The sequence below is a fragment of the Bos mutus genome, chromosome 9 (genome assembly GCF_027580195.1).
Source record: "Bos mutus isolate GX-2022 chromosome 9, NWIPB_WYAK_1.1, whole genome shotgun sequence".
Taxonomy (NCBI): Eukaryota; Metazoa; Chordata; class Mammalia; order Artiodactyla; family Bovidae; genus Bos; species Bos mutus.
Window position 1 is genome coordinate 76,073,554 of NC_091625.1, and position 20,470 is coordinate 76,094,023.

Genomic DNA, 20,470 nt, shown 5'->3' on the forward strand with positions numbered 1-20,470 from the left:
TCTTAAAACCGTGTGCCTCATGTCACCTCTTCAGGGCCTTGTTATTCAACTTCTGTTGGAGACACTCTCCCTTTCACAGCACATGGCAGCCCAGAGGGCTGCTTGCCCGTCTGGTGTCATCATGGATTTGGAGATTGGGCATTGGGTTGACCCCAGAGCAGAGGGAGGCTGACTCGCCTCATTCCTCAAGTGCCACATAGACTGGTGTTTGGTCCATCATTCCGAGGTCCGGTGAGCCTCTGGATCCTCCTGTGAGCCCTGCTGCCTGCATTCCCTTCCTTCTCCCTAACTCCTTCTAGAAATGTCTGTGCCCAACAGAGTGGAAAACAAGAAACTGCAAGGTCCATCATGTTAGGGAATATTCATTATTGCAGTAAATGCTTGAGCATTATCATGTCCCAAGGCTCTGGGTATATGAGTCAGAGGAGTAAGAAGGTCATTTCCTGCCCCAGGGGACGTACAGATCAAGTTGACCCTGCTTCTGAATCCTCCTCTGGACCAAGTCCAACATTATACTCATCAGTTGAAGCCCAACAAAAGCCTTGATTAATTTACTGGGATTTTCTTTACTATAGTTTATGAAATTGAAGTTAATTGTGAGGATTCCATTCCCAGTTGTTAAGCCTCTGTGAGTGATGCTTTGCCATCTTTCAACTTCTTGCCAAACATTTAATGAGTGCTCATCTCAGCTATGCCATGGGGCTACAAAGATTTTTTTTTTCTTTAGGATGGTCTGTGCCCCTCAGATTAAAATCTTGTAATTAGAGCAGGCTTGTACTCAGTAATAATAGATACAACAATACCATACATTTCTTTATAGTGTTTACACAACATTTTTATTAATCACGTTTAAGAAAATTACCATAATCATTCTGCATAAAGACTTTGCTGAATTGTTTCTAAGTAACAAGTCTTTTTCTTTCATCCAGGCTCTTTGAAGATGCTACAGATAAACTGAACCTCATGGCTCTGGGAGGTTTTCTTTACCAGCTGAAGAAAGCATCGCAGTCCCAGCTTTTCCATTCTGTTACGGAAACAGTTGATTACTCGCTGGCAATGCCAGGTAATTCTTTCCCTGCAGAAACTGTGCCATGAAGCTAGCAGCAAACAACCCAGATCTCTGATGCCAACAGCCTGCCTGAAGACTTGAACCCCCATTCCTTTCATACACGGTCACCCTGGCTAAGTTCAAGAGCAGATTTGTCGTGTAGAGTTGAGACATGATCTGTGTGGGTGGTGCTGGTAGGGGGTTGGTTATTATCCGTTGTGAATGGAAATGTTGCAGCCGCCACAGTTGCAGGTATTATCACTGTTGTTCTGCTAAGTTTTGCTTGTGATGTAGAAATGGTGTGGCAACTCGCTGTAGATAGCTTCACATGCACGTAGGAACTTTTCTCCGTATCACAAAGCACACACCTGCCTTAGCAGAAGCAGAAGCAGCTTCTAATTCCAGAAAGGCCTGGGAGAGAAAAATGGAACACTCAACAGAAGCCTCAAGGCCGCTCTTAGAAAACCTGCCCTGGGGGCATGTGGCTTTAATGGTGGGTCAGAATCACTGGGCTTCCCAGGTGGCTCAGTGGGAAAGACTCCACGTGCCAAGCAGGAGATGCAGTTTTGATCTCTGAGTCGGGAAGATCCCTTGGAGAAGAATGGCAACCCACCCCAATATTCTCGTCTGGGAAATCCCATGGACAGAGGAACCTGGCGGGCTACAGTCCATTGGGTCGCAGAGAGTCAGGACACAACTTAGCGACTAAATAACAACAGAATCACAGTCTTCATGGATGTTACCAGGTGAACACCCTCTGGAAGGCCAACATGTGGGAGAGTGGGTAGAGTTGTATTGAATCGCCCATGAGTAGGTCCCAAGTGAGTGGCGGGTTTTGCTCACAAATGCACTGTCCATCTACAGCCAGGTTGTTGTGCTGTTAACAGTGAGTACCTTGTTCCCAGAAATTCAGGCAGAGGCACAGAGCCATGTGCCAGGATCACACTGTGGTGGCAGGTTGAAGGGCACAGCCTCTGAGGTCCTTCCAACCATTAGGAATGTTGACTCTTACTGCAGATTCTAATTTGAGAACCACAGTGCTTTCCTGTGAGTTTTTAATAGACTTTAAAACCTTAGCTATATAAAGCCAACTTTCCAGACCCAGCCAACTGCCAGAGAATCTCTGAGCCCAGGGGCAACCTTCAAAGTATTTTGCATGGAGAAATCAGTAGACTCTGAACTTACAAAAAAAAAAAAAAAAAAGCTGTGAGGGGCAAGAAGCAGCAGCAGACCTGGGAGGAGGATCAAATCAATCAGATCCAAGTTAAAATGCTGCCTTCACCGCTTATCAGCTGTCAATTTAGGCAAGTCAGTTCACCTTTCTGATCCTCAGTTTTCTAATCTCTACGTAGCAATAGTTGCATTTACTTCTTAAGGTTTGCTTTTAAAATTAAAGTGATCACAGACAGAACAGACTTGTGGTTGCCAATGGGGAAGAGAGGTGCAGGAGAGATGGATGGGGAGTTTGGGGTTAGCAGATGCAAATTATTATATATAAGATAAGCAACAAAGTTGCTTCCCTATAGCATAGGGAACTATATTCAATATCCTGTAATAAACTGTATTGGAAAATAATATTTTAAACATATACATATGTGTATATATATGTATACCTGAATTACCTTGCTGTAAAAATCACTGCAGATGGTGATTACAGCCATGAAATTAAGACGCTTACTCCTTGGAAGGAAAGTTATGACCAATCTAGATAGCATATTCAAAAGCAGAGACATCACTTTGCCAACAAAGGTCCATCTAGTCAAGGCTATGGTTTTTCCAGTGGTCATGTATGGATTTGAGAGTTGGACTGTGAAGAAAGCTGAGCACCAAAGAATTGATGCTTTTGAACTGTGGTGTTGGAGAAGACTCTTGAGAGTCCCTTGGACTGCAAGGAGATCGGTCTTGGGTGTTCTTTGGAAGGAATGATGCTAAAGCTGAAACTCCAGTACTTTGGCCACCTCATGCGAAGAGTTGACTCATTGGAAAAGACTCTGATGCTGGGAGGGATTGGGGGCAGGAGGAAAAGGGGACGACAGAGGATGAGATGGTTGGATGGCATTACCAACTCGATGGACGTGAGTTTGAGTGAACTCCGGGAGTTGGTGATGGACAGGGAGGCCTGGAGTGCTGCAATTCATTGGATCGCAAAGAGTCGGACACAACTGAGCAGTGACTGAACTGAACTGAACTGAACTGACAGTAGAAATTGATGCATTGTAAATTAACTATACTTCAATAAAATAAAAGTGATTAAAGACACAAAGAACCAACACAATGTCTCATGCAGGGTAAACATTCAGTAAATGTCAGTGATTTTTGTTACTGTCATTTTGAAGTTTGTTTGATATGGCCAGGCTAATTAGAAAGGCATATTCTGGTTGGTAGAGGCTGATTGTGATCAGCATTTTGTGGGCATTGCGGGAAGAGCAGGAGGACATGAGCAAGAAGAGTGAAGAAGACTAAGGTGGCAAAGTAGTAGCAAGAAATCAGAGCAAGCAAGAATTGTACAGAAGCAAGACAAAGCAGGTTAGATCGCGTGTTACTGGGTAGCAAAGGGGCCTGACCTGCTTGGCAGGGGCTTCAGAGGTGCTGTTAAGGGCTGACAAAGTGGACAGCGGCTGTGAACGATGGGACGATAACTGCAGCCACTGTTGCTAAGAGTGGAGGGCAGGTAGTCTGTGCCAGGCCTGTGCTGAAAGGTTGTTGTTGAATCACGCGAATACACCGGGATTCTTGGACCCCAGAGGAGAAGAATTCAATCTGGGGCCAGAGACGAGGTTTGATCGCTCAGAGCTTTTGTGTAATAAAGTTTTATTAAAGTATAAAGGAGATAGAGAAAGCTTCTGACATAGGCATCAGAAGGGGGCAGAAAGAGTACCCCCATGCTAGTCTTCAGCTGGATGTTATATAGTCATTAGCAGTCTGTTAATGAAAGAAAGGAATGTCTTAAAATTCAGAATGGCACCAGGCCCCTCACCCATAAGATGCATTTTGGGATAATCTTGGCGCCAAATGGTTTATCCTGGGCCATAAAATGATTAACTTGAATCTTGAAGAAGGGCAGACCACCATACAAATAGTTTCATTTACATAGATTAGGGGAACAATATCCATACTGGTTTGTCAAGTAGGTTCTGGGCCGAGAGGTGGAACCGACTTGGAGACAGAGTTTGGGGTAAAGGCATAGTACCTTAGCATAGCTTAAGACGAACATTTCCATAAGAAAAAGGCATTGGGTATCTCTAGGCAAAACCAGGTGTCATTATGGCAACACAGTATTTTGAGAGAAACCTCCCTTTAAATTTGTATAGAGAAGGAAAAAATATTGCTAGTTTGTTTCCTCCTGCCGCTTAAGAGAGATAAAAATGTCTGACACTTGCAGGCTATTTCCTCCATTTGGAGACCCCTGGCCTTCCTGCCTGTTACTCTCTCAGTGCTGAGTACTTTTGAGTATTGGTCATATTTCATCCTTGAAGTAACTTTAAGGAGAAGGCACTGTTATCCCACTTTTACAATGAGAAACCGTGAATTAGGTAAACTTCCAGTCTATGGTAACCCAACTGTTAAATGATGGAGCCAAGATTTGGGCCTGGGCAGCCGATACCCTAACCTTTCTATTGATACTTAACCACATCATTCCTCCTTATCACAAGTATTGTTCACACTTGTCACAGCAGGCACTAGGGATGCTGTAGTGAACAGATGGGTGGGCTCTGACCTTGTCGACCGAACTCCTGTTCATGCTTGAATCCGGGCTCCTTTCCTATCTTGGCAAATTCACACCAAATAATCCTACTTATCAACTGTGACTCTTTGATTTTCATCCTCTAGCCATGCTTAGACAGGTCAAACTATTTCTGAGTTTGGGATTGATGGCTTTTATGGTCTTGTCTTCTTGTAGGAGAAGTGAAGTCTACCCAAGACCGCAAAAGTGCCCTCCACCTGTTCCGCCTCGGGGACGCCATGCTAAGGATTGTGCGGAGCAAATCGAGGCCCCTGCTCCACGTGATGCGCTGCTGGAGCCTCGTGGCCCCACACCTAGTAGAGGTGAGCGCCCTGAAAGTGGGAGGCCTGGGGACTCCAGGCAGAGTGGGGACAAAGGCAGTGTGGCCACATTGCCTGGTCACAAGCATCATCATTCTCTGATTACACCCCATGGCTCCTATCAACCCAATGGTGGCACTGCCCTGGTCTCACTCTGACCCTTCTTTATACTTATGTGACTTAGCTGGGCACCTCATACAGCCAGTTTCTTATTCTTTATGGTCTGCTACCAGCCTTAGTCTGGCAATTCTTTTTTGTACGCGAACATAACAATGTCTTTTGTTCCTGCTGGGCTCCCCTTTCTAATAGCTAAATATATTCCCTCTACATAGAGGAACCGTACATCCTGGTTTTCTCAACTGAATTAACACTCCTAGGACCTCTTTGACTTTCCAAAGGAAAGCGGTTTATATGATAAATTATATGATAATCTAAATATCCATCTAAATATCTCAATACGTGATGACTGGCTGCTTCTAAGTTGATGGGGAAATTGTTGCCCTGTTTGACAGTGGTAACTAGTCTGTATAGCCCTTTAGCACTTAATCTGGTAGAGCTATGCCATAGCTCATCTGGTCTCTCCTCTAGCCAACTAGCCCTGGCTTGTTCTTGTGGAATTCTTAGGATTCCAAAGGAAAGCAAGAGGGCAATTCCAAATCAGAATTATTTATTCAGTCCTTTACTTATATAATGCTTGTTATTATATAATATCAAATATTATATAAACAAAGCAAGTCACACATCCAAGCCCAGGGTCAGTGTGGGAGAGGACTACTAAAGGACACAGATACAATGATGTGAGTCAATTAATTCACTATTGGTGCAGTCACCCCACATCCCGAGGGACAAATGACTCATCTGATCTTCATATGTTTGAAGCACAGCTAGCAAGGATACCATGGGCAGTTTCCAGACAAGGTTCCAGTGTATTTAGTCAGCGTGTTCTATACTGCCCCCCAAAAAATGTCACATTACTGGGAAAAAGAAAAAGAAGAAGAAATTATTGTACTGTGTGTGTGTTAGTCGCTCAGTCGTGCCTCTTTGCAACCCTATGGACTGTAGCCTGCCACACTCCTCTCTCCTGGGATTCTCCAGGCAAGAATACTGGAGTGGGTTGCCGTGTTCTCCTCCCGGGGATCTTCCCAGGAATTGAACCCCGGTCTCCTGCATTGCAGGCAGACTCTTGATGGTCTGAGCCACCAGGGAAGCCTGGCTATTAGAAAATCTTAATTTTCTAGAAACTTCAAAGTGAAACTGGAGATGTGTCTGATCAGTTGGTTAAATTATTTAAAGTGCAGTTTAATGTGCTGTTCACTGATACTTACCCTTGAAATCTTTTACTTTAGCAGAGTTGCTGCTTCCACTTCCCTCCAGGAAGGTGGGTTAGGAAAACCTTCAGGAACCAGGTTCTTAGTTGCCCGAAGTCCTGAGGGTGTTCGACTCTCTTGTGAATTTTGCAGGCTGCCTGCCATAAGGAAAGACACGTGTCTCAGAAGGCGGTTTCCTTCATCCATGACATACTGACGGAGGTTCTCACGGACTGGAATGAGCCACCTCATTTCCACTTTAACGAAGCTCTCTTCCGACCGTTCGAGCGTATCATGCAGCTGGAGTTGTGTGACGAGGACGTCCAAGACCAGGTCAGCGTGTCGCCATCACAGCCCCGCTGTCTTTGCCATAGCCTGCCGGCCCTCACTGAGCAAACCGGCAGGACTGCTGTGTGAGCGCTGCAGATTTCCTCTTTCCAGCACTGTAAGCCTGTGTGAAATCAGGGACCAGAAGAGGTTAAGTAGTTTAGCTAAGGATATATGATTAGTGATTGGTGGAGCTTGGATTTGAACAAGGCACCCTGGCTATACGAGTCTGTGCTCTCATACCCACACTGTACTCTTAACCACGGTCCTGCCCTCTACGGAAAGACAAATGGTGAAGAAACTAGAGACTTCGTATCTTTCTTATGATGATGATCTAAGAATACAGATCCTCTGTCTCTGAAATCTACTAAAAATGTTAAATAAGGGCTAAGCTTTTTATTTTAAATATACTGACACACAGGCAAGAAAGTAAGGAATATTAAGATGCCCAAAACTAAGTAACAGTGGGAAGCCAGAGAAGCAGAGCTCTGAGACTGGATTGGCCATGAGCAAACTGACCATCAGGTAAAGCTAAATGTCTGCCTTCAGTCAAAAATAATTGACTCATTAGGAAATAACATGTCATGAATACAGAAAGAAAAGCAAACAATAAAAATAGACATATACACCCTCTCCAGCTCCCCACCAGGGATCCAGATATTGCCGTTATCAGAGACTGACTTTAAAATAACTGTGTTTATTAAAATTCTAAATAATCATTTAGAACAGGAGAGATTTTGGCTATGGTGGCATAAAGAAGTTAGCAGATCCTCTCCATAAAAATTTAGTCTACAAAAATAAAAAATTGTCAAAGGCATCCATTGCAGGGCTCTTGAAATTGACCACAGGCAGATGACAAATTGAGTAGCATTTATGCTGAAAAATAGTTCTTGCCAGAACTTTGGTTAAGGACAGTGGGAGCCTGTGACCTTCTTAGTGAAGGTGGAAGTCATCACTTACAAGCTATTGATAAGAATAGTAATTTGACCAGTGTAGGCTGACTGGGAAAATCAGCCTTTCTGCTTAAGAGACAGACTCGATTTGAAGAAGACTACTGGTTTGTCCACTAGAAAATATAGATTTGGTAGGAAATGAGCAATAGAATACTACAGTGTTGCTGGCCTAAGGCTGTAATGGTGAACCAGTAACAAACGTAACATGAGATTCCGGAAACCAGAGATTTCATAGAAGGACAAGGTAAATTCCTTATGCATCTCTAGCTGACTGAAATATGGACGTATATAGGATAGACCGTCTAAATCCCATCGAAAGCAAAACACCAGAGAGAGTTATAAACTGGCTGAACTTTGAATATTCTCGCCAGCTGATTGGCAGAGGGCAGTCTCCTTAAAGGCTCAAAGTATTTGAGCGAAGTCTCTGCCTACTTCATCAGCTTATGACTAACCTATGCAGACATGAAGACAGCACTAGAAAGTCAGGCTGAAAAATAAAAATAAAGAAATTTAGTAGAGATACCAGTGCCTCACACCATGGGAAGAGCAGAGATAGGGTCTATAGTATAAGCCTGAGCCGTTTAGTATAAAAAAAAAAAACAAGAATAAATCAGAATCCAGCATTGCTATAATATCTAAAATGTCCAATGTTCAGCAAAAAAAGTATGAGATATTCAAAGAAATAAGAAACAGTGATGTATACTCGGGGGTTGGGGGGAAGGGTGGACAATAGAAACTGCCTTAGAGTGAGACCAGATGTTGTATTAAGCTAAAACCAGGATTATTTAGATCCAAAATTCTGATTTGGAGTGGGAAGAGAGACAGACACAGGATCTAGAAGAGGTGGTGACCCTTACCAATGATACGTTCATGGTAGAAATTATAGAATATTTAGCCAAAGAAGTTCAGCACATGTGATGGGAAGAGGGCTCTCTTTAGTGTGTCCTGGCTGTGGCTTGGAATGTTGAATTAGGGGGCAGAGACTTTGGAGCAGCTACTATAAGTATGTTCAAAGCATTATGTTCAAAGATGACAGTGTCTGAAAAATAGAGAATCTACATAGAGAAATGGAAACAGAACGAATACAAATTCTAGAGTTGACAACAACACATGAAAAATCCACTAAATAGGCTTATCAGCAATATGTGAAATGGTAGAAGAAAGAATCAGAATCAGCAAGATTGGTGTAACAGCTCAAAAATCAGTTGTGTATCTTTTCAGTAGAATAAAGGATTAAAACCCTATGGTTTTATCCATCACTCATTTTAAATGAAAAACTTTCAAGAAATGAGGAATAGAAAGGAGTTCACTACTTGGATGAAAGGAGTATTTGAGAATCGAATACCAAACTTCACACAATGGTCAACTGAATGCTTTTTCCCAATAACTGGGAACAAAGCAAAGATTTCCACCTTTACCAATTCTGTTCAACATTGTAAATTTTACTCACTGTACCAAAAAATTAATGCCATCCAGTTTTTGAAAAACAAAATTGTCTTAGTTCATAGACAACATAGTCTTATAAATAGAAAATCCTAAGGAATTTATTTTTTAAATTACTAGAATTAATAGTGAGTTTAGCTAGGTTACTGGATATAAAAACAACACATTAAAGTCACTTGCATTCCCATATCCAAGATGTAAGTTATCAAAAATTGAAATTGAGAACAATTCCCTTTACAAGAGCATCACAAATAAAATATTTATTTTAGCTAAATTTAGGAATTTAAATTTAAGAGCATCACAAATAAAATATTTATTTTTGCTAAATTTAGGAATTTAGCAAAAGACGTTAAATACCTGTATGCTGAAAGCTACAAAATATTGCTGAGAAAAAAAAAAAAATATTCAAACAAATTATGAGAGATGCTACATTCATGGATTGAAAGACAGTATTTTTATTTATTTTTTTTAATTTTTTTTTGAAAGACAGTATTTTTAAATAGCAGATTTCCCCAAGTTGATATATAGATTCAGTACAATTCCTATCAAAATCTCAGCAGACTTTTTTGAAGAAATTGGGAAGTTTATATGCAAGTTCAAAGGATCTAGAATACAGAAAACACATTTGAAAAAGAACAGTGAATCTGGAGAATTTACACTACCCAATTTCAAAACTTGAGGAATCTACACCGTGGAATATTGGTGTAAGGAGAGACTTATTGATCAGGGGAACTGAATAGAAAGTATAGAAATAAATTCTCACATTTATGGTAGATTTTTGACAAAGATGTCATTGCAGTTCAATAGAGGGACAGGATATTCCTTTAGCAAATGGTGCTTGAACATATGAAGTAAAAATGAATTTACACCCTTTCATTTACCATACAGAAAAAATAACTCAAAATGGGTCATAGGCTGAAATAAGTGCAAAGCCTATAAAAGCTTCCACAGAAAGCATGGGAGACCACCTTGGGTTAGGCAGAGATTCCTTAGAAATGACACCAACAGGATCTGTAAAAAGAAAAATTGATGATTTGGACTTCATCAAAATGTAAAACTTTTGTTCTTCAAAAGACACCATTTAGGGGCTTCCCTGGTAGCTCAGTAGTGAGGAGTCTGTCTGTCAATTTGGGGGACATGGGTTCGATCTCTGGCCCTGGAGGATCCCACATGCTACGTGAAACGGCTAGGCCCATATGCTACGACTATTGAGCCTGTCCTCTAGAGCCCAAAAACCACGACTGCTGAGCGAGCCCACATGCCACGCTACTGAAGCCCACGTTCTGCAAAAAGGGAAGCCACTGCAGTGAGAAGCCCACACACCACAACTAGAGAAAGTCCATGCACAACAATAAAGACCAGCACAGCCAAAAAATAAATGATTTTTTTTAAAGAGACTATTTAAAAATAAAAAGACAAGCCCAAAGCTGTGAAAAAGAATTTGCAAACCATGTGTCTTGGAAAGGACTTACATTTAGAATGCAGGAAGAACTCAATGATAAAAAGACAGTAATGAGAAGACAAAAACCTAACTTCAAAAACAGCAAAATATTTACAAATAGCATGTGAAAAGTTGCTTAGTGACACTTAGTAAAATGCAAATTAATGCAGTATGGTTGCTTATTTAGAAGACTTTTGAGTGAGTTTGTCTAGGTTTTGATTTTTCTCTTGCACTAAAATTAACCCAGAAATAGGGAGCCGGGAAGCACATCTATCTTCCCAGAAACTCGCCTGCTTCTTAGAAGGAAAAGGCGCCAACTGCTGCCCCCTTTGCCTCTGCAGGTTGTCACGTCCATCGGGGAGCTGGTTGAAGTGTGCTCTGCCCAGATCCAGTCAGGCTGGAGGCCCCTGTTCAGCGCCCTGGAAACGGTGCACAGCGGGAACAAGTCCGAGGTGAAGGAGTACCTGGTGGGCGAGTATTCCATGGGTAAGACCGTGTGTGGATTTTGCATCCTGAAACTTGTTTATTAGTTCTACATTCTAATGACTGTAGTTCTATGTTTTTTGGTGGAATCTTAAAAAACTTTGTCTGTATAAGATCATATCATCATCAAAAAGAGGCCACGTTCCTTTCTGATTTGGATGCATTCTATTTCCACTCTTGGCTGATGGCTCCGGCTGGGGCTTCCGGTTCTGTGTTGAATGGGAGTGCTGATTTTGGCTATGGGGCAATAGCTCTTTATGTCAAGCTTCATGCTATCGAAAGAAGTTGGAAAACAGGGAAGACTGGCATTCCGTTGTTTTATCAGCAGGAAATGGTGTAGCAGGAACACAAGCTCTGAGTTCTGCCAGCAGGTCGAGAACCTTGAGCGTTACCAGGCCCTGCTCTCAGTGACAGAGGAGACAGAAGGCTGAGAGACGTAGGTCATTTCACTTACACATATCTGTGTTGAGTTCATTCATAAAACCAAAAGGGAAAAATGTTATCCACTATCTAAGAAGCAGCAGAAAATATCCAAATAACAGGGAATTCGAATTAGGGAGATGGGGTGTGGCTGGAAATAGATGGGCAGCCATACAGTAGGCCCAGTGACCAGGGGTTGGGTCAGGGGCCTCCAAGACTAACCTTGCATTTAGAGACCCAGCAGAAGGACTCATGGGACTCAGCATGTAGTTATGCCAAGATTTATTACATAGCTCAGACTTATTAATGGCTCATGGCCAAGGTTTATTACAGTGATATGGTAAGGACAAGCCAGATCCTAAGGGGAAAACACAGAATCCGTATGCGGGCCTCCCTGAGCTCTCCCCCTCCCTTGAGGGTCCCACGGAGCACTTCACCTCCAGTGGGAAAATGAAGCAGTATATATGACCAGGGGCAGTGTGTGAGCCTTTCTACACAGGGAAGCCCATTAGAGACCCAGCTAAGGGCTGGTCACTTAGGTACCCTCTGCCCAACACATCCCAAAATCCATACTTCCTTGCGGGGGTGTTGGGGGGAGGTGTTCAGATCAAACTGTGTTCTTTGCCCCAACCATCCAGGCGCAGAGTAAACCATCCAATTAAAGGACTATTCGGTGAGCCAGGTTTCCAGACCAGCCAAGGGCCAACCCTTGAGGCAGGCCTTTCTGAGGATAGCAGCCTCTGAGCCTTCTATGTTAGCTCTTTTCAGCACAGGTATGAGTAAGTTAGTATGTGCCATCAGGGGGTTATCGAAACCTTCCCATACCTATAATGATTGTGTCCAGGAGAATTCCAAAGGACCACATGTTTAATGGCCCTGTGTAGACCTACACATTGCTCAGCCCTGCATTCAGCCAGCTTTGCCCTCATCTGTCTGCTAAGCTCTCCTCTTAGCCGTCCTACAGCTCCCCCTGCAGGCAAAGCTGAGAAGGACAACACGGGAGCCAAGCCGGTTATCCAGTCAAAAGACCTGGGCTTTGCTCCAGTAGATATATATATATATCTATATATATATATATTTTTTTTTTTTAATGCTCTTTGGAAGGTGCTGGGAGTATGGGCAACCTGAAGGGTAGACACCTAACTTTCTTAAAACTCTGTAACCTTCCTCCTTCAGGAAAAGGCCAGGCTCCAGTGTTTGATGTATTTGAAGCTTTTCTCAATACCGACAACATCCAGGTCTTTGCTAATGCAGCCACTAGTTACATCATGTGCCTTATGAAGTTTGTCAAAGGACTGGGTAAGTGGAGCCCCCCCCCCTTCCTGCCTCCTGACAGCTGGAGACCCTTATCCGTATGGCTCTGTGTGAGTTGGCTGCAGGCGTCCTGGGAGAGAAGCAGACGGTGCTATGCTGTGTGCTCAGGAGCATAGAGCACAAAGCTTTCTGTAAACACAGCTTGGATTCTGTCCAGGGTTGATATTTTTCATGGTGTTCATGGAATAATTTTATAATGAAGTGTGTCTTCATATATTATTTTACTCCAACTTCTTTTTGAATCCTAAAACGTTCACTATTATATTTAGTAATTGCTTTTATGCAGGAAACTGCTGTTCTCAGTGTCACATAATTAATAAGCCTAATTAGAGTTTGAGTTCCCAGCTCTTAAGCAAAAGTTACGATGCCTTCCCCCAGACTCTATTGATTATAAAATGTAGTTTGAAAGTGTAGGAGTCACCCTTCCTTGAGATTTCGTGTGTTTTAGGAAATACCTACCTGATTTTTAGGCTTAATTTAGAAATACTTTAACACAGTAGAGTGCTCATTGGAAAGAACTCCAGTGCTGGGAAAGACTGAAGGCAGGAGGTGAAGGGGACGACAGAGGATGAGATGGTTGGATGGCATCACCAACTCCATGGACATGAATTCGAGCAAGTTCTGGGAGTTGGTGATGGACAGGGAAGCCTGGCATGCTGCAGTCCATGGGGTTGCAAAGAGTCGTATACCACTGAGCGACTGAACTGATATAGCATGACCTACTGTTGGTATGGCTCAGTTTTATCCACAGTGAAAGTGAAAGGGAGTGGTGGTTAGTTAAATGCAAAGTTTAGAAGAAACTTCAAGTTTTGAGACTTTCACCCTGGAGAGCTCTTAGATACAGGGCCTTGAGAACCTTTTAAATAAAGAAAATATAAGGTCAATCTTTATAAAAATATAAAGGATATCAACCCTGAATATCCATTGGAAGGACTAATGCTGAAGCTGAAGCTCCAGTATTTTGGCCACCTGATGCAAAGAACTGACTGAGAAAGATTGAGCGGTATCACCAATTCAATGGACATGAGCTTGAGCAAGCTCAGGAGATAGTGAAGGACAGGGAAGCCTGGCGTGCTACAGTCCATGGGGTTGCAAAGAGTTGGACACGACTTAGTGACTGAACAACACCAAAAAAATGATTTTGTATTCTTGCAAGGTAACTGACAATTTCTTTGCAAAAGAAAATAGGACATGGAGAAGCTAGGTGATTTCATCCATGTTCCCCTTATTTTGGAGCAGGAATAAAATGCAAGTTTCAATAAAGAGGCTGGAGGCCACAGGTCTGATCCGTAGACCATCCTTGTTACATTATGTTCTTATATACACACTCTGTTTTTCTCTGTACTCTGGGAAGTAGAGGGCTGAACTGAGGGAACATGAATGCCCCTCACTTATCCACTATACATGCTGAGCTTCAGAGGAAGATTTCTTTGAACAAAGTAAGATTTTACTCTTTTTAAACTCTTTCACTGTTGTTCACTCAGTCGTGTCCAACTCTTTGCAACCCCATGGACTGCAGCACGCCAGCCCTCCCTGTCCCTCACCATCTCCCGGAGTTTGCCCAAGTTTGTGTCCATTGAATTGGTAATGCCATCCAACCATCACATGCTCCTTTCAAGCTCTGTCCTACATTAAATAGAAACCAAATAGTTTAGTATCTTAATCATAAGAATACCTTAAAGCATGAGGTAATCCCTGCATTAGATAGTAAAAAAGAAAAAATCCGGTGCTTATTTAGAAAAAAAACACTTCCTCCTATGCTTCTCCTTTACTCTGTCAAGTACTATCTCACTCACTAGAGTCCTGATACCAGATGTGTCTGGGGTTTGTTCCCACACCAAGCAGTTCTCTGTGACACCAGCCAGGTACCCTACTGGTCAATTCAATTCTGATACTTATTAGAGTTAGCACAGGTTAAGGGTTCAGTCCTATGTGACTGCCCCCCCCCATTTAAAATGACAGTTGCAAGTAGTGGATCCCCAAGTTACTCACAACTCTGTCCAACTTGGCTATAAATCAGTAGTTCCCATGATTCCCCCACCCCTTGGATTTGAGGATTTGTTAGAGCAGCTCACAGAAGAGAGGAAAATACATTCATCAGTTTATTATATAATAATGCATATGATAAATGATATAGGTGAACAGTCAGATAAAGAGAGAATACAAGGTGAGGTCCAGAAGAGTCCCAAGCTCAGGAGCTTCTGCCCCCATGGAGTTGGGGTAGAAGCTCCTCCCAGCATATTGATGTGTTGACCAATGCAGAGGCTCTCTGAACCCCATTCTTTGGGGATTTTTTTATGGAGGCATCATCATGTGGGGATGATCAATCATTAACTCAATTTCCACCCCCTCTCTTGCACCATGGTCTTTCTGGTAACCAGCCACCATCCAGGAGCTCACCAAGCTTTGCCTCACAAGAACAAAAATCCTGTCACCCAGGAAATTCCAAGGGGTTTTGGAGTTCATCTTCAGGAGCTGGAGTCAAAGATCAAGTATCAGAACAAAAGATGTTCTTAGTATTCTTATCATTTGGGAAATTAGGGTTTTAGGAGCTCTGTGCCAGGAACTGGGGGCAGACTAAAATATTTTCTAGTGCTCCACAGTCTTACATTTCATTTAAGAATCATTATCAATGGTAATGCAGGAGATGTGGGTTCCATCCCTGGGTCAGAAAGATCCCCTGGAGGAGGAAATGGCAACCCACTTCAGTATGCTTGCCTGGGAAATCCCATGAACAGAGGAGCCTGGCGGGCTGCCATCCCTGGGGTTGCAAAGAGTCAGACACAACTGAGCACACACATGCACGAACACATGCATGCGTGCAACACTACAAAACAGATTATTGGTATTCTGTTGTTCCGTGAACAATCAAGTGCCTGGTACATTGGCACAGTGAATAAAACATGCTTCCTGCCTGTGAGAGGTTTGCTGCCTCTTCTGGGAAACAGACACATAAATCAATAATCACAGTTCAGTAGTAAGAATACTTTCATAGATGCTAGTTTAAAAAAAAAAAGTCATTTAAGCTGAGATAAGCAAGCTGCTGAGACAGGGTGCTGGGTAGTAGACCCCATGCAGACTTCACAGGAGAAGTGACCTTTGAACTTGGTGGAGTGAGCTGTTTACTTTTCTGAAAGTTGGGTACCCACAGAGGAGGGATCCTAGGCGATGAGTTGGAATGGGCCCTGCATGCCACATCAGGGGACTGAGAATGCGCAGGGAAGGTTTCGAAACGAAACTCTGGCAGCACGTGTTCCTGTGGGCAAGGATAAGAGGCTGCAGGCAGAGACCAGTGTGCAGTAGTCTGGGAGCGAGCAGAGTGCATGGAATTCAGGACATTGTAGAGGTGGGATCAGTAGGGCTTGTACTGCTATGATGTGGGGCCTGAAAAGAAGAGGAACTGAGGCTGACTCCCCCCTCCTCAAATTCTGTCAGAACTGATGTTACTCAGAATCAGTATATCCAAAAGGAGTGGAGGAGAGGGAAAAGTCATGAATACTGTCTTTGGACATGTGTACAAGTTTCTATGAAATATTCAAGTGGAGATGTCAGAATTTTGAGATCTTATCTTGAGGAGGGGGTTGAGGTCTGAAAATAGAGCTGAAGAATTGGCAGTGTGCAGCTGAGGATATTTAAAACCAAAAGGTTCTAATTTTTCTGTGAATTATGAGGCAGAGTTATTTGTGTGTGGCTTAGGGTCAGTGGGACATCTGTTGTTGTTCACTCAGTTGTGTCTAATTCTTTGTGGCCCCATGGAATGCAGCACTCCAGGCTTCCCTGTCGTTCACCATCTCCTCAAATTCATATCCATTGAGTTGATGAAGCTATTGCCTTCCGAGGCCCCGATATAGCCACACAGGCTGTGTCCTGCCCGTCTCCAGGGGGCACAGACTTTGATATGTAACACAGAAGTCTGGATAAAAAAAACTTTAGAACATTCCTTAAGAAGATAGGAAATAGATTTATTTGTTTGGGTTTTTTTTGGGGGGGGGTACTTTTTATTTTACATTGGGGTATGCATGCTCTGTCGCTTCAGTCATGTCCAACTCTGTCCATGGGATTCTCCAGGCAAGAATACTGGAGCAGGTTGCCATGCCCTCTTCCAGGGGATCTTCCTGCCCCTGGGATCGAGCCCGCATCTCCTGCACTGCAGGCAGATTCTTTACCCACTGAGCCACTTGGGAACCCTAGCCAATTAATAAACAATGTTCTGATAGTTTGATGTGAACAGCAAAGGGACTCAGCCATATACATACATGTATCCATTCTCCCCCACACTCCCCTCGCATCCAGGCTGCCACATAACATTGAACAGAGTTCCATATGCTATACAGTAGGTCCTTGTTGGTTATCCATTCAAAGGGTAGCAGTGTGTACATGTCAAGAAATGAATTTATTTTTAATTCCCACGTGGTTATTTCAACATGAATTTGAACTGCTCTGTGTTTTTATACTGTAAGGTATATTAATCTAACTAGGAGTTGGCAAACTATGGCCCACGGGCCAATCCCATCCACTCAGAGTTTTTATAAATAAAATTTTATTGAAACACAGCCATGGTCATTTGTCTATGGCTGTTTTGTGCTACAGTGACAGAGTTGAGAAGTTGCAACAAAGACAGTGTGATCTGCAAAGCTTAAAACATTTACATGGAAAAGAAGTTTGCCAATCCCTGATCCAACCAGTCCATTCTGAAGGAGATCAGCCCTGGGATTTCTTTGGAAGGAATGATGCTAAAGCTGAAACTCAGTACTTTGGCCACCTCATGCGAAGACTTGCCTCATTGGAAAAGACTCTGATGCTGGGAGGGATTGGGGGCAGGAGGAGAAGGGGACGACAGAGGATGAGATGGCTGGATGGCATCACTGACTCGATGGACGTGAGTCTGAGTGAACTCCGGGAGTTGGCGATGGACAGGGAGGCCTGGCGTGCTGCGATCCATGGGGTCGCAAAGAGTCAGACACAACTGAGCGACTGAACCGAACTGATCTAAAACATAAGTGGTTTTCTCTTCTTTTTTGAGAAACATGACTCTTTATCTTTTAAACTTCAGCTAATGCCTACTAATTATGTCTGTTTACCTGCAGGAAGGCTGCTAGTACTACCACTGGAGACAATTAGAAATAGTTACAGTACTGTGATTTTATTAAAAAGTATAGGAATAGATTCATCATGCAAGAAGAAAAATGGTAATTCTGAATTACTTATTTACCTATAGACTATCGAGATGTCCTCTACAGATCTGTTACATTTCTAGATAGATACACAAAAATAGATCATTTCAGTTCAATTGTGTAGTCACCACCCCTAAACTGCAGATGTTTCGAATCCTCCCAGAATCTTCATTTATGATCACTGTTTAGTGCTGAGCACTGGCAACAAACAAGGTCCTTCTCTAAAGGGAGAAGGGCCTAGTGCTTCGTCCCAGCCCAGCGCATGGCTGGTCTCCAAGATCATCCCGTATCATCAAAGCTTCACAAGTCAGAGCGTCAGCAGCAGGCCCAGGAAAATGAATTACAGTTACAGTGTGCCCAGGTACAAAACACACGCCCTCCAGCCTGAAAGTAATGTGGCAGGATATGGAATTTGGAAAGACCCTGATGCTGGGAAAGATGGAAGGTGGGAGAAGGGGCAACAGAGGATGAGATGGTTGGATGGCATCACTGACTCAATGGACATGAGTCTGAGTAAACTCTGGGAGTTGGTGATGGACAGGGAGGCCTGGGGTGCTGCAGTCCATGGGGTCGCAAAGAGTCAGACACGACTGAGTGACTGAACCGAACTGACTAGTGAAAAGAGGAATAACAGAAGAGAATAATTTCAACAAGGTATGATGTGTACTGTATGACCCCCAACCGTATTTAACGTGTACACATGTAGGGGGAAATTTGACCGAAAGGGCTTTCTCGGGGTTGTACAATGTAGCGTACTTTTTCTTTTCTGTTTTAGTAGGCATTTGGTGAATGAATGCTATATGACTAAGTAGGTCTTCTGTTAGAAGGGGATGAACAATATTTGTTTCTGTCTCGCCCTGCTGCCCCCAGGGGAGGTGGACTGTAAGGAGATTGGAGACTGTGTCCCAGGACCCGGAGCCGCGTCCCCAGACCTGTGCCTCCCCGCCCTGGACTACCTCCGGCGCTGTTCTCAGGTACCCGGACCCCCAAACCTGCCTCTGGAGTTGCTCACGAAATATGCACAGGTGTCTTTGTGAAGCCCAGGAACAATACTTTCTGCTGTCTCTGAGGAGAGTGGGGCTTAGATTTGGAGTATAAATTCTGGTCCCCACCCCTTCTACAAAGCAGAGAAAGAAAGTCATGAGAATATACTAGAACACACAACTGGGTTTTGAGGTCTCTGAAACTTCTCATTTATACCTCATGAAAGAACTACCATCATCTCTCTGTGTCAGGCTAAGAGGCCATGGGAAATCTTCCTGAGGAGACCAAAACCTGGACAGTAGGCTGCACACAGTGAAGAGAGACATAAAGAAAGTAAGAGAGGGGTTTGCAGTCAGGATCTAGTGAAGAAACCCAGTGAAACATCACTTGCCAATGTGAGCAGTGACCTTCCTTGTGCAGAGTCCAGTTCTTATCCGTGTCACATGCCAGTGGAACAATCTGATGCTCCTCCCCCAAAGCCCTTCCTCCTCGAGGCTTCGGTGACACCCTCTGGCCATAGCTCTTCTCCTGCCTACTCAGGTGTGTCCCCTGGCCGCCTCCTGTCTGTCTGTAACCCCTCCCTTGGCGATGGGGTTGACGGCATTAAGCCCCAGTGCTTCAGAAAGAATGCGCCACCCTGACTTCCTCCTCCATATGCTTCCATAAGGCCCATGTGACCTGACCTGGCCCCCCTACCCCCTCAGCTCTTTCCTTCTCTCTCACTGTGCTCAGCCACGCTCCCTTTCTAGCCCTTAGACATTCCTGACTTGTTAGTGCTCGGGGCCATTGCTGTTCCCTCTGCCTGGAATTTTCTCTCCTCGGATCTCTGTATGGATGATGCTCCTAATCGTCCAATCTGATCTGAGACATCACCTCCTGAGAGAGACCAGGGCTTAAGTATCTACCTACATTCTGCCTACATCCCCCACCCGTCTGGTCACCCTTTCTAGGAGCCCCCTGTCTAATTTTTCCTATAACCTGTCAGAAATATTATTTGTGAAAGGAGTATGTCTGTAAGACACAAACGGCTAGATTTCTGTCTGTCTCGCTCACAGCTGTTTCCCTAATTTCTAAAATAGTACAGGCACAATTCTAATTTGTGAAGTACAGAGTTTCTTGTGAGTTTATCCCAGTGACAGCCGGGGAGTCAGGATGGTAGCAGTGACAGGAATGAAGAGCCCAGGGCAGCCATGAGCTCTGCTTCTCATGCCTTCATCTTGCCCACCCTCCCCTCAGATTCCTCCATCCTCGGGTGCCCCATGTTTCCTTGATGTTGAGTCGGGGGAAGGGGGATAAGAGTCTGATAGCTTATTTGCCTACAGACTCTCTTCTCAGTGCTCCCCATAGAACAACTCACCCACAGGCAAAAATTTTTAACATGTTTCATGGTTCCCTTCACAGGTTTATAGGAGTCTATAAAACTCCTATGCCACTGAGATACTGAAAAGGTATCCACAGAATCTTCTTCTAGCTTTGTGTTACCATTGACTCTTATTTTATCTGCTTCACAGGATCAATGCCTCTTGTGAGCT

At 43.6% G+C, this 20,470-nt stretch overlaps 1 protein-coding gene across 6 annotated transcripts in view; it reads left to right on the plus strand.

The window, feature by feature from the left end:
- The window catches only part of ARFGEF3 (ARFGEF family member 3), a 178,387-nt gene that overhangs the window by 129,456 nt on the left and 28,461 nt on the right, over nt 1-20,470 (plus strand). For all 6 annotated transcript variants that reach the window (XM_070376749.1, XM_070376752.1, XM_070376750.1 and 3 more), the window contains 6 exons: nt 930-1,063; nt 4,950-5,095; nt 6,553-6,732; nt 10,905-11,049; nt 12,643-12,765; nt 18,825-18,928. In XM_070376749.1, the coding sequence (XP_070232850.1) occupies nt 930-1,063; nt 4,950-5,095; nt 6,553-6,732; nt 10,905-11,049; nt 12,643-12,765; nt 18,825-18,928 (832 nt within the window). The remainder of the gene's footprint in view (nt 1-929; nt 1,064-4,949; nt 5,096-6,552; nt 6,733-10,904; nt 11,050-12,642; nt 12,766-18,824; nt 18,929-20,470) is intronic.